General features: G+C 35.1%; 1 protein-coding gene across 8 annotated transcripts in view; it reads left to right on the forward strand.

Annotated features, from left to right (window-relative positions):
- Nucleotides 1-16389, forward strand: part of DENND1B (DENN domain containing 1B) — a 258787-nt gene that overhangs the window by 99162 nt on the left and 143236 nt on the right. For all 8 annotated transcript variants that reach the window (XM_059055774.2, XM_059055749.2, XM_067027477.1 and 5 more), the window contains one exon: nt 12678-12747. In XM_059055774.2, the coding sequence (XP_058911757.1) occupies nt 12678-12747 (70 nt within the window). The remainder of the gene's footprint in view (nt 1-12677; nt 12748-16389) is intronic.

Below are 16389 nucleotides of genomic sequence, written 5' to 3' on the forward strand. Positions count from 1 at the left end.
TTAAAAGTGAACGTTTTATCCAGAAGAGGGTTGTGCTTCAAGCTGTAGGCTGATTCTTCTAGTTTCAAGCCAGTTGTTTGGGCAGCGGGGGTCGGGAGTGACCAGGTGGAAAGTGGGCGTGGGGGGGGTCTCCTTTTATCCTTGTGCTTCACGCTGAAAGTTCCAAAGCTACACTTTAAAGGGGACTGTCATCTTATACACTCTGCCCAGGACAAGTTTGCCCTAATGGAAAGACTGAAGCTGTACGGGCTTTCTAATTTTTCTCTATGAATTTTTAAATCTTTTCATTAAAAAGTCAAATTTACAGAAAAGTTTCGAGAATAGTACCATGAGCTCTTGTCTACACATCCTCTAGATTCACAGCTGTTAGCCTGCTTCTGTCTCTCCCCACCGCCCACCGCTCTCAGTGCGCACGCGCACACGTGCACGATGCACGCGCACGCACACACGATGCGCATGCGCACGCACGCGCAAATTCTGTATGTCTCTCTGTTGTAGTATTGTTTTTGCTGACCTATTTGAGAGTAAGTTATAGACATCATTCTTACGTAATATTTGAATCTATTTTGCAGCTTACCTCACTGCCTCCACAGTGAGTTCCTGATATCCATAATTAAAGAGTCTAAATCTTCCTCTTTGTTTTGAACTCTTAACGTACTTTGAATACAATGAACCTATGAATAATTAGCAAGTAGTTTTTAAATTTTCACAGTAGTCCCTATGAATGGGCTTGTAGAATAAACATTCTTAGCCATTTCTGTTTCAATTTAGGAAAGCCATTGTTAACCTCGAAATATTTACACAAAATATGAACTATAGCTATTTGTTAAATGATTGAAGGATTACTACAGCGTCTGTATCTCCAAACCAGTTGTCATTAATTTGTAGGAAGCAGATTCTAGAGCAGTTACCATAATCGGGCTATTTTTTTTTTTTTTTTTTTTTTGCGGTATGCGGGCCTCTCACTGCTGTGGCCTCTCCCGCTGCGGAGCACAGGCTCCGGACGCGCAGGCCCAGCGGCCATGGCTCACGGGCCCAGCCGCTCCGCGGCATGTGGGATCCTCCCGGACCAGGGCACGAACCCGTGTCTCCTGCATCGGCAGGCGGACTCTCAACCACTGCGCCACCAGGGAAGCCCCGGGCTATTTTTATGTAGCTCTCAAACTCGTCTGGGTGGAAGAAGACTTGACTGTTGTAGTTCTCTCTGCATTAAGAATAGTCTTACCTGCAGAAAAGATGGTTCAGTTATATCAATGTAATAAAAAACAAAAAAATCGTCTATGCCGATAAAGAAAACCTTTCACAATAATACTTTATTGGTTATTTAGTCTTTTTAAAAAGAGTAAATGTTCCTTTAGTTTTTGTTATTTGACGGTGCTTTCCGGTAGATAAGAGATAGTAGGTATCAAAACTTTATGAAAAAATCGTGGAGGAGAATGAGAATCTTAAATTGAGAAAATTCTATCCTACAGCTTAGTTTTTCCTAGAAAATTAAAAGACTCCCATCTCATAAATGTTAATGGCACGTCTCAGTCATTGTCCTGGAAAGTAGTATGCAACGGTGTTCTTTGAGAGTAGCCAATTTAGAGAATAGCCAGTAAATTAGAGAACAGAGAATTAAAATATAATCAAATTCAGCAATTTATTTAGAAAGTTGTGATGGGTAGGTAAATACCTATTTTCAGGTGTAATCGGTGTATGTCTGTGAAACTCATGTTGGCAAGTCTCGGCGAGTGCTGTGGCGAGAGGAGTGGTGGTGTTGCGGGGTCTGGTTTGTCCGTGGACTGCGCCGAGTCGCCACCACTTCAGATTGAACTTTATAAGTGTTGAAAGGAAGGGTGGGGCTCTGAGTGTGCTGGGAGAGGTGCCGGTTGAGTTTTAAAGACTCCCGTAACCGTGAGGGCCCTTGGATCCGGACATTGAATCCCAAAGCCAGAACCGTGGGCATCTTTTGACTACGTAATGACGAAAACTTCTGTTTGGTGACAAATATAGTACGGAAATGGAGTATTCCAATAATAAGCTGGTAGGACTATATTTACAACCACTGTGACAGAGAGTTAATCACCATAGAGTATAATAAGAGAGAGGAACAACCCAATAGAAAAATACATAAAGCATCTGAACGGCGTATTCACAGAGGTAATGTGAATAGCATATATATACATATATATGTGTGTATACACACACACACACACACACACACCTATGAATGATGCTCAGCCTTACTAGAGGTAAAAGAAACGAGCACATGATGATGGGCAGAAATGAAAAACTAAAAAAAAAAAAAAAAAAACCATGATGGGAAATAGATATTTCATGTGCTGCTTGTAGGACTGTAAAATGGCATGACTTTTTGAAGGGGAATTTAAAAATATCAGATTTTTAAAGTCGCCTTCTCCCTGACTCAGTTAATTCCAGTTCTTGAAATTTAAATCTCAGGACTATGCCCAGTGGTGAGGAGTGAGGTGGGAGCAAAGTTCTTTATTATGACACGGTTTATAAGAGCATAACCACTGGGCGTCGAGGTCTCTCAGGAGGAACTGACCCCCCAGGCTCCACTTGGCGCCTCCCCCCGCCGGAATGCTGTCTGTGCTGTTCCCTGGTGCGTTGTATCCCCAGTGCCTACAATAGTAAACTTAATAGATATCTGTTGAATACATACAGTAATGAATTCATAACTAGTACAATGGAATGTTAGTTATCTGTTAGGAAAAATTATACACACAGATACTGACTTGGAGAAATGTTTATGCTATATTGTGAAATGATGAAAAGGTTCAAGGTAATAGCTATAGTGTGTTCTTATGTTTGTAAAGAACAAGTTATATGTATATATAAATGTGTATATTTTAAGGAGTAGTCAATAACAGATTTATATATTAATATATGATTGTATATACTTACAGAAGGTTAGATCTCTAATTCTTTTACTTTGTACGCTTCAGCATTCATCTACATTTTGCAGTGAGCAAAAGTAATTTTAATCCGTTTTTCCTGCTGTAAAATTCTGAGATGTCAGGACTGTATAAAGAGCATATTAAAAATGTGTGGGAATTTACCCAGATCGTCCTTTGTCAGGTAAGACATCCAGGACAGGAAATGGTCCTACAAGTGTGTTTTCTTGGAGATACTTCCAAGGCAGCAGCTGGTCATTGTTGACTAGCAGAATTAAGAATGGGGAGGGAACAGGCATTTCATTCTACACGCTTGAAATTTGGAATCACAGTGTAAAAGAATGATCTTTGGAAGAGAAAAAAATAGTACTTGTGAGGTGAGGTGACCTTCCCATCACCATCTTAGAGCCAGATATTAGTGTTTTTCTGTAATTTCAACACAGAATGTTCAACGTGGTGGAAATGCTTTGTGAGAGGACAGGAGAAATGTGACTACGCCTACAATTTATTTCCTACCATTTTTTCTCTTCCAACAACACTCAATTTCATCGTATCCTTAAGATGTAGTAGGAGAAAGTTTGTTTAGCTTCATATAAAACCAAGACTTAGAACTTAAGTACTCATTTTTGGAGGGTTGTGGGAAGGGAAGGTAGAAGTAGCAAACGAATTATTCATGCGATTGGTTGGGGCAATCAGGTCTCTTCATTTGAAGGTCAGTTTCTTGAATTCCACACTCGGCTGCTTCCGGGGGTTCCGTGAGAGAAGACCACCTCTTCTGGTGTTCTCAGTGCTCACTGGTGGCTGCCAGGGCTTTAGAGTCATGTTTGCGTTCAGTGTTTGGGAATGTCCTGGTCCTCTTAGAATTCAGCCCTAATTCTAAGTCCTAAATTCTAAGGCTTCTTAGAATTAAGCATTCATAGGGCTAAAATTTATTGAGAAAAGTGACAAAATCGTTGAATAAGCCAGACGCAGAAATATGTCTTTAGCCATGCTTTTCTGTTAACAAAAGTAATATATTTTACTATAGAAAAATCGGAAGAAAATAAAGAAAAAGAAAGTAAAGGCACTTATATTTGTAAAACATAACCATTGCTTAAATTTTGGTATTCCTTCTAGACTTACTTCCATGACTTGTTAAGACACATTTATAAATCTTTCTATTCGATAGCAAACTAAATATTTAACTGTAGTGTTTTATTCACAGTTGGTAAAGTGAATGAATATATATAGAAGCAGTTAATAAATTGAAAAAGTTTCTATGGCTTTCATATTATCCACTGTAAGTGCTGAGAATTTTTGTACATGCTTAATCTGACAATTGGTCATTTCACTTTTTTATTTTCTTAAAAGTTGAGATTTAGCACAAAGATGATTTCCTTTCTGATTATAGTTTTTAAAATTAGTTACTTATTTCTTTACCTGGAATATATTATGACTTTCAAATATGAAAAAATTTTAGCATCTTTTTCTTGAAGCTGTCTTTTGTGAAAAATTAGTGCATTTATATTGAAACACACTCCAGTTTTAGTTATTTTGTTGTGAGATAATACTGGATTGATTATTCAGAGGTCGTTTTTAGTATCAGTGATTTAAGATTCTTAGATAGAAATTAATAATTTCTCCTGTTGTCTTTATGTCCTGTTAAACACTAAATTTTTAAAAATTGTGATCAACTATATCTTCATCAAAAAACTGTTCATTTAAAAAGAACCAAAAAAACCAAAAAACTCTTCATTTATTTTACCTTCTAACGTTTGAGTTTGTGTTTTAATGATCTAAATTTTAAAAGTATAAATATCTCTTGAGTTTTTGTTGATATCGAACAGTTTAAAATATTTTAGGTCCCTAAAGAGTAGTCATAATGAAAATGGGATACATTTAAGGATGTTTAAGATTTTTTAATACAAAGTAAAATTAAATACAAATTGGTAGTAAATTTTCATTAGAAAAGCAAAAAATAACTCTGAGTGTTGGATTTCTTGCATAGCAAAGACTTTTAGGTTAGAGAGGACAATGATAATACTAATAATAACAAATAAATTAATAGCAACATCATTTAGTGTTTGTTTACTATAAGCCAAGCATTTTGCTAAGTGATTTATATACATTATTAATAAAAACTACTCTGTGCCTTAGAGTTATGAGCTAGAAAATGTTCACATAAAGCTTTAAAGCTACTTTTCATGCTGGATGATGCCATTATAAGACTTGAAAGTGATTTAGATTTACCTTAGAGTTAGTTCTAAGCTGGAAAATTCACACACAGTGCCCTCAAAACCATGGGTTCTTCTTCAACTGGATTTATGCTATTATAAGATTTGAAAGTAAGTGTATTTAATTTGTATTTGTTTCATTCACTTTTTAGAAGAAATATTAGAATTCAGGTTTATTTAATATAAAAGTCCATATTTAATTGTGAATTTTGTATGCTTTAGCCTTTTCTATGGCATGTCTCTCCTACTTTAACAAGATTTCAAAAATGCCCTGAGATATTACTAATTTAAATCATGTCATTGTTTGTATTTAGAATTGCTTTCGTATAGTAGCAAAAATGCAAGAAATAACTTTGCCCCTAATTTGATTAACATAATTTGACAGCTATAAAGTTGTCGCCAAGGGTTCAAAATGAAATACTTTCATAAGGAAGACAGTTCAGTGTTTGCCCTCCTCCCCCATAACTCGCACCAAACCTGAGGCTTTCACACCCTTCCTTGAAGCAGGTCCCTTAGAAGCAGAATGGTTCAGTTTTACACACTTTGTGTCAATTTTTCCAGGCAGAAAAACAGCCTCTAGACACAAGACATTTTTCTTGGGAAAGGCAGTTTCCTTACTTTGATTTGATTACTCCAAGTGCTGGTCACTTAAACTGTTAGTGGTTACCTGACTATTTGACAAAAAACATTTCCTTTCCTTTATTTAACCTTTGACTTTCGGATGTAAAAGTTTTATCAGCTCGACCGTGGAAGCACAAGTGTGAGGGAAGTCTCCTTGCCACTAAGTGGACTCATGGCTTTACATATACATCTGTCCTTTGCCTTATGTCTTTATGAAAAATTAAGGAAATAATCTTAGGAGATTCTTTGACTTTTGTTTTAAAATAATTGGCCTTCATGTATTTGTTTTACATTTATGTATGTTTACAAGACTATGAGAGTCCCAGGAATCCTTTGTTAAAGAATTACGTTTTCGGTTTTATAAAATTCAAGTAAACTATCTTATTTAGTCATTATATGTTGAATACATTTTTAAAAACTTTCTGGGATTTTTGTGTTTGGTTGTACAGAAACAGATTGGGACTGTAAAATTTAGTGAAAACTATTTTAACTTAATGATAATCAGCTTAGAAGCTTATACATTAGTTAAAAATTAATTGATTTGAACATATGTTGTTTGAAAATTATCTAAGAAACCACAAAAATAAAAACAGAATAACATATCTTACCTGAGCAAGGTAAGCTTGTATAATTTATAGCATTTATTTTATATATGTGTGTGTGTATATGTATTTTTGGGCACTTTTTTTTTTTTTTTTTTTTTTTTTTTTTGTGGTACGCGGGCCTCTCACTGCTGTGGCCTCTCCCGTTGCGGAGCACAGGCTCCGGACGCGCAGGCTCAGCGGCCACGGCTCACGGGCCCAGCCGCTCCGCGGCACGCGGGATCCCCCCAGACCGGGACACGAACCTGGGTCCCCTGCATCGGCAGGCGGACTCCCAACCGCTGCGCCACCAGGGAAGCCCTGGGCACATGTTTTATCTTTAAAGTGTGCAATGGGATCTTGTTAAAATATTTGAATTATTGACCACTTTGTGTGCCCTGGACCATTTTCTTGTCATATAAAAAAGTGAGCAGGACTTGCTGTTGAATGTTGCTCCGTACCAGGGGTTGTGAATTCAGTCACCTGTAGGGACAAGGTGAGGGCCTAAAATGAGATAAGCAAGTTTGGCTGACAGTAGGAAATAGGGGTGATCCAAATAAATAGCACATGCCCCATCCAAAGACAGAAGCTGTTACCCAGCTTTAGGTATTTGTTGCAAAGTTAAAAAAAAAAAAAAAAGTATAACCAGTATTGCCAGTTCTTTTGATTTTTAAGAGAAGAAATCTAAATTTTTAAGTGAATTATCTGATTTAGAAGTTGGCCACTTACTCAGTTCAGCAACGACGATGGTGCGTTGCCCAAACAGAATATGACTGTGGGCTGGATATGTCTGCATGTAGCCAGTTTGCACCCTCTGCTCTGGATGCTGTTGTTTATTTGCAACGGAAAATGTCCCTGTTTCCTTGACATCCTAAGAGTGTGACTAAGTTACGGAGTAGTTCCGCTTGGATACAAGTGATGTTTTCATTTAAAAAAAAACATGAACGATATGTACTCTTAAAAAGGAGCTAGTTCTCACCAAGAACCAGTACATGTTCACAAAGCACATTGTGTGTAACTAAACTCAGTTCTTTATGGCGATGGTTCTTACTGGTGTATCAGGCGGTGCTGTTGTAGAAATTTGAAAGAGTCTGTCCCATTATCTCTCATGAACACACACATTATATAGAGAGAAAAGTGTTGGCTAGACAATAGATAAGGCAGTTCTGAGTCTTCTTATTGATCAAAATATACTTAGATGTTGATAGATTTATGTTGTTTGGGCAGAGATCTCGTACCGTGTTGCAGGCCATATCCTTTTCACAATTTTTATCCACAGTGATGAATGTATAAGCAGTACTGAAATCTATAATTGGAAGGAATTACCAATCTGTGAAATGAAAGAATCAAATTAAACAGATGTTTATCTGCTGGGAAATTTGCCCATATAAATAAAATATAATTTAAGAGGCAGAAGGGAAGGTAATGCTCTGAACATTAGTTAAACAAATTTTAGAAGATAGAATTTACTTTAGTGTATAGAAATTATCAGTAGGCTGATTGAAGATTAAACCAGAATGAATGAATTTTGTCACATTTTATGCAGCTCCCTGAGAACATCTGGTCATTGGACAGTGTTTATTCAAAGGCTGGGTGTTACAGAAGTACGCGCCTGTGTTGGGTGATTGGCAGACCCCGAGCACGTATTGCTCCGTCAGAGTTCTAATCTCAGGCTTGCCCTTTGGTCGCTTTGTGACCCTGGCTAAGTTGCTTTACCTTAGTTTAGTCAGATACACATCATAGGATTATCATAAGAATTAAATGAGAGAACATGTATAAAGTACCTAGCATATTTTCATACATACAGTTAGTGCCTAATAAGTTTTATTCTCTGTACTTCCAATTATTTTAAGGTGTGGAATCTCTGATTCTTAGATTCTGCTCTCTACTCCCTAGATGGGCATAGACCTGACTAGTAAGTCCTACTGTCCAAACAGAAATAACTAAGCATGATGGAGCCTTAGAGATCACTGTGAGAAATATCTCATAGGTGTGAGCCTTGTTGTAATAGTTAGAAAATTATATTAGTCTGATTTATAGCAGTGATCTATATATAATAGAGTCAAGAGTTGAATGAACATGAGAACAAAATCCAGCATCCCTGTGTAAAGGATAAACACAGCCTGGTGTCAGGATGCCATGCAGTTGAAAGCATTCTTGGCGATAATAAAAAATAATAGTAATTATAAAACGATACCAGAATACCTAGCACTGTTAAATTTTGAAAAATAAACTGACTGTTAATCAATTATTAATTCAGTTTGTTTCACTTTCAAAAACAGGTCCATAATCTTACAAATAAATTGTGGTTTTTTGGTATAAACTAGCTTTTTAATGACAAATTGGATTCCAGTTTGTTTTCATGATTTGAAAAGAAATTGGAAGGGGAAGATAATCAATGAAAAGTAATAATGTAAAGATGAGAAAACCGGAACATTTGGTCTAGAAAAAAAAGATTCTTTCACTTTGCAATAACTTATAATTATGAGATATTTATTACATATCTTATTTTTATAGTGAACCAGGAAGGAAGTTTAAACAAGGTTCCACATTATTTGAGTAAGGTGAAAATGACACTATAAGGATTAACAGGTAGACATGCAAACCACCTAAAGTCAATAAATCTTGCTTTATCTTAAGATTCCTGAGAGCAGGATAGAAACAGACCTGCGTGTTCCTTGAATAGATTAGGTCTCATCTCATCTTGAGCATATAGATCTGAATTACATAACACATTGACATTTTCTTGAAATAGCAATTTCTTCAGGCTGTTAAAAGTTGAAATGTGACTATGAAATGACTTCAAATGAAAGAAATTGTACTGTATCCAAGGAACTACAGTGTGTCTTGGCAGGACATCCTCCATGAAAATTATTTCATTGAGTTATAATGAGTATGGAAAACACGATGTGGTAGTTTGCATGATATGGGGTTGATAATCTAAAAACAGTATTAGTAATGTTCAAGGTTCTTTTTTTTTTTTTTGTAAACGAAAGATACGGTAGAAAGTAGATTAGCTCTCTGAGCATGAGGGTTAGAAGAGTTGAGTAATTTAAACGTGAAAACTGAGATTACCTGTACTAACTTCTGATTCTCAGATTTTTCCCAAACCGTCAGAGCTTTGGCACGTACTCACCCATGTTTTTGCAGACTCCCACATGAGGCTGTCAGCTTGTTGCAACCCCCTGTCCCAGAAAATCCTACCCAAGGCCCTCATTCCTGTTTCCATCTGGACTGGTTGCTCACCAGGCGTTGGCACATTTATCCTTAGACTTATCTGTTCTTCCCTGGAGTTCAACTTCTTGTCTCTATTTCCCCATATTCCTCCTTCCTGCTTCAGTCTTCCATTTTGTTCCTCCCCAAGAATATTATGGAGAAGGTAAATTTTTGAGTTCTAGAAAGACTGAAACTGCTATTAGTCTATCCCCAAACTTGATTGATAGTTTCTCTGGACAAAGAATTCTAGGTTGCAGGGGATTTAACCTCTGCCTTTTGGAAGCATTATCTTCTGACTTGCCAGAATTGCTGTTGAGACAGAGGTTCAGGGACATTTTGGATTTGATGCCTTTGTACGCTACCACTTTTGTCTCTTTGGAAATTCTTAGGTGCTTTCCTTTCGCCCCTGTTCTGGAATTTCACTGTGATACTCTGGTTTGGCTCATTTATTTTACAGTTACCCTGGTGGCACTTTCAATGTGGAAACTCATGTCTAAAGTTCCAGGATTTTTCTAGTAATTTTTAAAAAGAAATTTTCATTTCTTTTTCCCCTCTTTTTTTTTTTTTAGAACCACTATTAGTCAACTACATGATAGTCGAGATTGATACACTGATATTTTAATATTTATTCTTATTTTCTATCAGTTTATCTCTTTATCCTAGTTCCTAGGAGATATTCGTCATTTAGTTTCTAATCTTTCTATTGATTTTAATTTTTTTCATCATTTGTATTTTGAATTTCTAAGAACTTGTTCTTATTGTCTAAAAATTTATTTTTTCACTTCTTTCTCCTTTTTTAGATTTCATTTTGTTTAAAAGCATCCTGTTCTTCCCGTCTTGCCCCTAGGTTCTTCATGACCTTATTTTTTTCTTAGATTCCATATATATGTGTTAGCATATGGTATTTGTTTTTCTCTTTCTGACTTATTTCACTCTGTATGACAGACTCTAGGTCCATCCACCTCACTACAAATAACTCAATTTCGTTTCCTTTTATAGCTGAGTAATATTCCATTGTATATATGTGCCACATCTTCTTTATCCATTCATCTGTTGATGGACACTTAGGTTGCTTCCATATATAGACTACCAAACGTAAAATAGGTAGCTAGTGGGAAGCAGCCGCATAGCACAGGGAGATCAGCTCGGTGCTTTGTGACCACCTAGAGGGGTGGGAGAGGGAGGGTGGGAGGGAGGGAGATGCAAGAGGGAAGAGATATGGGAACATACGTACATGTATAACTGATTCACTTTGTTGTAAAGCAGAAACTAACACACCATTGAAAAGCAATTAGACTCCAATAAAGATGTTAAAAAATAAAAAATAAAATGAAATAAAATAAATACTAGATTACAACAATAAAAAAAAGAGCAGCATCCTGTTCTTTATTCAGCTTCTGTGGATATTAATGATAATTTTTGAAACTTTCACCTGATGTTTATATTGTCTTTGTTTACTTGGAGTTCCTTTTATGTTTGTATTGATGTCTGTATTTCCTCAAATATCTGGTGGTTGGACCGTTAATTTATATTTAAGATAGAGGCACTAAACTGAATTAGCATCATTGTATGTGCAGTGGTTGGTTTCACAAGAAAATATAGGGCCTTTGGGGTGTTTTTTTCCTTGAGAGATTCCCAGGTCAGTGTTTCAGGATCCTGTGGGGGCCAGTCTACTGGCTAATCGTCATTTTCCCTTCTGTTGACACTCAGGTTTTGGTTTTCTCTTTTCCGCAAAGTCAGTTATTCTTTGCTAACTTACCACCTTTACAGAGCCATTCACCTGTGTTGCTTTCTATTGCATTTGTCTTGTCCTCATTAATTTATACCCTTTTTATTTATTTACAGTCATTTTAGTGGCATTTCCAAAGGGCACAGAGATAAATGGATGTACTACTCAATATGCTAGATTTAATGAAAAGTTGGTAGATATTTTAAAATATGATAGGTATCTTTTATATCATTACTTACTATTTATAATGATCATTTTAAAGAACGACGGCATTCTGCTGAGTAAGGATACTGTCGTTTACCTGACTGTTCTTTTGTTATGACTTCAGGCTACTCCTAATTAAAAAGCATCATTCATGGTCACTAATAAATCAGACATTATATGAAAAAAAATGCAGAAACAATGCTGTTTTTCTAAGCTCTATTCATTGATTATTAAATCTGTTTTGTGTATCTGTACTCTTGTCAGTATATAATTGTGTAGTAAAAGTATCACACTTTTTTCTCTTAAAAAGTAGTCTGTTGTAGTCATTCTCTGAAGAAAAAAATGAGTATTTGTTAACTGATAGTTAACTACACTGGTGTGTTTTACTCTTCTTATATGTGAAAAGTGTACATTTTAATAAACAATTAAAAACTTTGGATAGATTTAAAATATACATAGCTTAATTTGTTGAAAAGGAGTACAGATTTTATTTTGTACAATTGATTTTGGGATTTAGTATTTTGCTTTCATAAAATTAATTATATTTGTGTCTAGCAAAATGAATCAAAATGATTTTTAAATTATATGTGTTTTTGATACTTAAACGCTATTTATAATATTTACACTTTTTAAAATAGGCTTTCTTACTTGTATTGATATTTATTTTGAAATGTACCATCCTATGTAAACATCAATTTCCGAAGAATTGATTTAATTAATAAGCACATAATTCTATTTTTTATACATTTAATTCAGTAATATTTAAAAAGAAATGATTATATCTTTGTTTTAAAAGCTTTTTAAAATTAGTTTGTGTTTGATATTATCTTATTACAGTGGTTAATTTTTATTTATGAGTGTTTCTGGTGCCACTCGTACCATGTATACCACGCAGTGGGATTCCGTGATTCTCGGTGCTGCTAACATAAAATAGAAGTGCGTAATGGAGAACATTTATAATGGAACTTTGGATTCTGAGTACTTTATGAAAACTAATAGTAGATTACATGTAAACTTTTAATGTAACAGTAAAGAGAACATGGGTATAGTTCTTTTTTGCCCTCCAGGATCAACCTGTTTTAAATAATCTAGATTTGATGTTTATTTTGCCATCTTGTTTCTTTATTCTAAATGATACATATATATATATATATATATACACACACACACACACACACATTTTTAAAGTTTTTTTTGTTTTTTTTCTTTTTTACAGTTACCTGCCATGGTTTGAAGTATATTACAAGCTTCTAAATACTCTGGCAGATTACTTGGCTAAGGAACTGGTAAGTCATGTTTTTTCCCCATTTTTAAAATTGTGGTAAAATACACCTAACATGAAATTTACTATTTTAACTGTCTTTAAGTGTACAGTTCTGTACCATTAAATACATTCACATTGTTCTGCAGTCTTCAATAGCATCATCTCTACAACCTTTTTACTTCCCAAATTGAATCTCTCTACCCATTAAACAGCAACTTCCCATTCCTCCCTGCCCTTGGCAAGTCCCTGGCAACAACCATCGTACTACTTTTTGTCTGTCTGCATCAGACCATGTACCTCATATAAGTAGAGTGATACAATATAGGTCCTTCTGTGATGGGCTCATTTCACTTCATGTTTCAGAGTTCATCCATGTTGTAGTATATGTCAGAATTTCCTCCCTGTTTAAGGGTGAATAATATTCCATTATTCACAGACCACATTTTGTTTATTCATTCATATTTAGATGAACACTTGTGTTGCTTCCACCTTTCGGCTGTTGTGAACAACGCTGCTATGAACGTGGGTGTACAAATAACTGTTTGAGTCTGTGTATTCTTTTGAGTATATACCCAGAAGTAGAACTGCTGAATAACGTGGTAATTCCGTGTTTCACTTTCTGGAGGACTGCCATAACACTTTCCACAGGGGGTGCATCAATTTACATTCCCACGAGCATTGCACAGGGTTCCAGTTTCCCCATATCCTCCCCAGCAGTTATTTTTTGTTTTCGTTTTGTTTTGTTTTTATAATGGCCATCCTAATGGGTGTGAAGTGGTATATGATTGTGGCTTTCATGTGCATTTCCCTAAACATTAGCGATATAGAGTCTTTTCATGTGCTTATTGGTCATTGTATATCTTCTTTGGAGAATTATTTATTCAAGTCCTTTGCCATATTTTAATCATGTCTTCATGTTGTTGTTGAGGAGTGGGAGTCATTTACATATTCATAGTAATCCTCTATCAGATATATGATTTGCAAATATTTTCTCCCATTCTGTGGGTTGTCTTTTTACTTTGTTGGTAGTGTCCTTTGATGCACAAAAGTTTTTAACTTTCATGAAATCCAATTTATCTGTTTTTGTCTTTTGTTGCCTTGTGCTTTTGGTGTCATGTCAAGAGATAATTTTCAAATCCAATGTCATGAAGCTTTCTTTTTTTCTTCTAAGAATTTTATAGCTTTAGCTCATATTTATCTCTACATCTTTATCATTTTTTCTTAAAAATAAGAACAAAACAGAAACTGAAGTTTGCTTTGAATTAATGAACTTCTCTGGGATGATAGTTTGTAAATTTTCCCCTTAATCATTCTTCCCTATTTTAAACAAGGACTAATATACTAAGATATTAGCTATGCTATTTGATGCAATTTAATTCAAATAAAAGTTTAAAAAAAATCTGCAATGATTGCCTGTTGTTACTTTCCAATTTTGAAATGTAGGGTATATTTTCTGGTCTCTGGCTATCTGCTTAAATTCTTACTTGATACTCCTCCACACTTGAGACTGTATTTTGTTTGGTCATCTGACATTGTCTTTTCTTTGCTTTTAGTTATAGCCTTAGTCTTTCTTTGAACTTTTTCCTTTATCTACACCTAGAATTTTGGTGTTCTTATGTTCTTAGTTTTCTTTTCTCTTCTCTCTAGAAATTACTTATGGACATCTTATACACATTCTTAGTTGTATTCTGATCTCTGAGAACGATCTTTCTGAAACCTGATTATATCATTTTACTGCTTGCTTACAATCCTCTCAGTGGCTTCTTTTGTTCCTTAGAATAAAATCTAAACATGTGTGCAGCTTGACATATTAGAAGCTTCATGATCTGGCATCCGATAGTCCTTCCTGGCTTATCTGCTCCCACTTTTCTACACACAATATACTCTCCAATTATTTGGAGCCACTTAAATTTCCTAGAACACTGGTAGAACACTCATCTTTTAAGATTCAGTGTAAATATCTTTAAAAACAGACCTAAACTCAATACAAATACTACTCCAGATACTTTTTATTAAATAGAATTTCAATGTATTATTAATAAATTCAGACACTTCTTTTACTCTTCTAGTGAGCAGTCTCCTAATTTGGCAATCAAATTTTATTATTATAACATAATAGCATGTTTTTAGTGTTTGTCAAAAGTCCAGGGTTTGTGTGCGTGTGCTGTGTGTGTAAACAGTTCCCTCTCTACACTTGATACACTTAATTCTGTGAAATATTCATTAGAAGGTTGTTTTACACTTGAACAATTTTATATGTAAGCTATTCAGTCATTCATTTTCCTAAGAAAATAACTGGAAACAACAGTATTCAATTATTGCATTGAAAACTCAAAACCAGAATTCTACTTCATGATAGTTTCTTGTTCTTTGTGTTTTTGAGTAAACACATGGAACCAACATTAATTGTATTAGTTGTCCAACTTTTGAATACGTTACCTTCAGAAACTTAATACTTATTGTATGTCATATGCTCCCTGAGACCATATGTAGTACTGGAATATGTAAAAAAAACATACTGTGGTTTCCTGAAGAGAGGAAGTGAGGGAGACTACATTTGTGTTCCTAATTAGAGGAAAAAAATATTATAAGTTCACAGTATTAATAAGTGGAAATAAATCTATGAGTGTAATAATTTTTCTTTTCATTGTTAATTCAGTGCCACAGGGTATTTAGAATGGAATTTAGATTCACAGTCAGTTATCCTTACCTGATCAGCATTAGGCAGCTACAAAGGATTCTTAAAAGCTAGACTTTTAAAAAATTTGTTTCCATAAGAATTTTGCATACACAGAACATCAGTATCATCCAGACTATCCTGTGGTGTATTTCATTGCTTAAATGGTCAAGTGATGAATGCTTTAGAGTCCTTTTTAGGTCATTCTAAAGAGAATTTCAAATAGGCAGTTTTTTTTTTTTTTTTAATAGATCTTTATTGGAGTATAACTGCTTCACAATAATGTGTTCGTTTCTGATGTACAACAAAGTGAATCAGCGATATGCATACATATATCCCCATATCCCCTCCCTCTTGCGTCTCCCTCCCACCCTCCCTATCCCACCCCTCTAGGTGGTCACAAAGCACAGAGCTGTGCTATGCAGCTGCTTCCCACTAGCTATCTATTTTACATTCATAGACGTAGAGAATGGAGGACACAGGGGAGCGGGGGAAGCTGCGGTGAAGTGAGAGTAGCATTGACATATATATACACTAACGAAAATAGGCAGTTTTGAGTACACACTTTTGCAAGAATTTGTAGACATCTGAGTTATTAAGTTTTCATAGTCAACTTATAAGAGAAATTGTGAGAAGTCATGTGTGTCTTGTATCCGTGTCCCTAAAATGAATGATTAACTTCTTTGAATAACTGCCTTTACCTTTGGTTTATTCTCCCAACATAAACATTTTAAGAGAGAATAAAATTAACTGTGTATATGAGAAGCTACCTTCACGTATTTATTACTGGATTTGTATGTGTAATTCAGAAAAGTGACTGTGCACATCAAGGTACATTATTACTGTATAAATCCCATAAAGTAGATGTGTTACATATTTTATGTAATCCCATTTATCACAGGCAAGTAGTAACTAAGAGCTACTTAGAAAAGAAGTATTTAGAATATTTGCATCTTGCATCAAAGTTGCATCTTAGTACAATAATCT

Source organism: Kogia breviceps, chromosome 1 (assembly GCF_026419965.1).
Source record: "Kogia breviceps isolate mKogBre1 chromosome 1, mKogBre1 haplotype 1, whole genome shotgun sequence".
NCBI lineage: Eukaryota > Metazoa > Chordata > Mammalia > Artiodactyla > Physeteridae > Kogia > Kogia breviceps.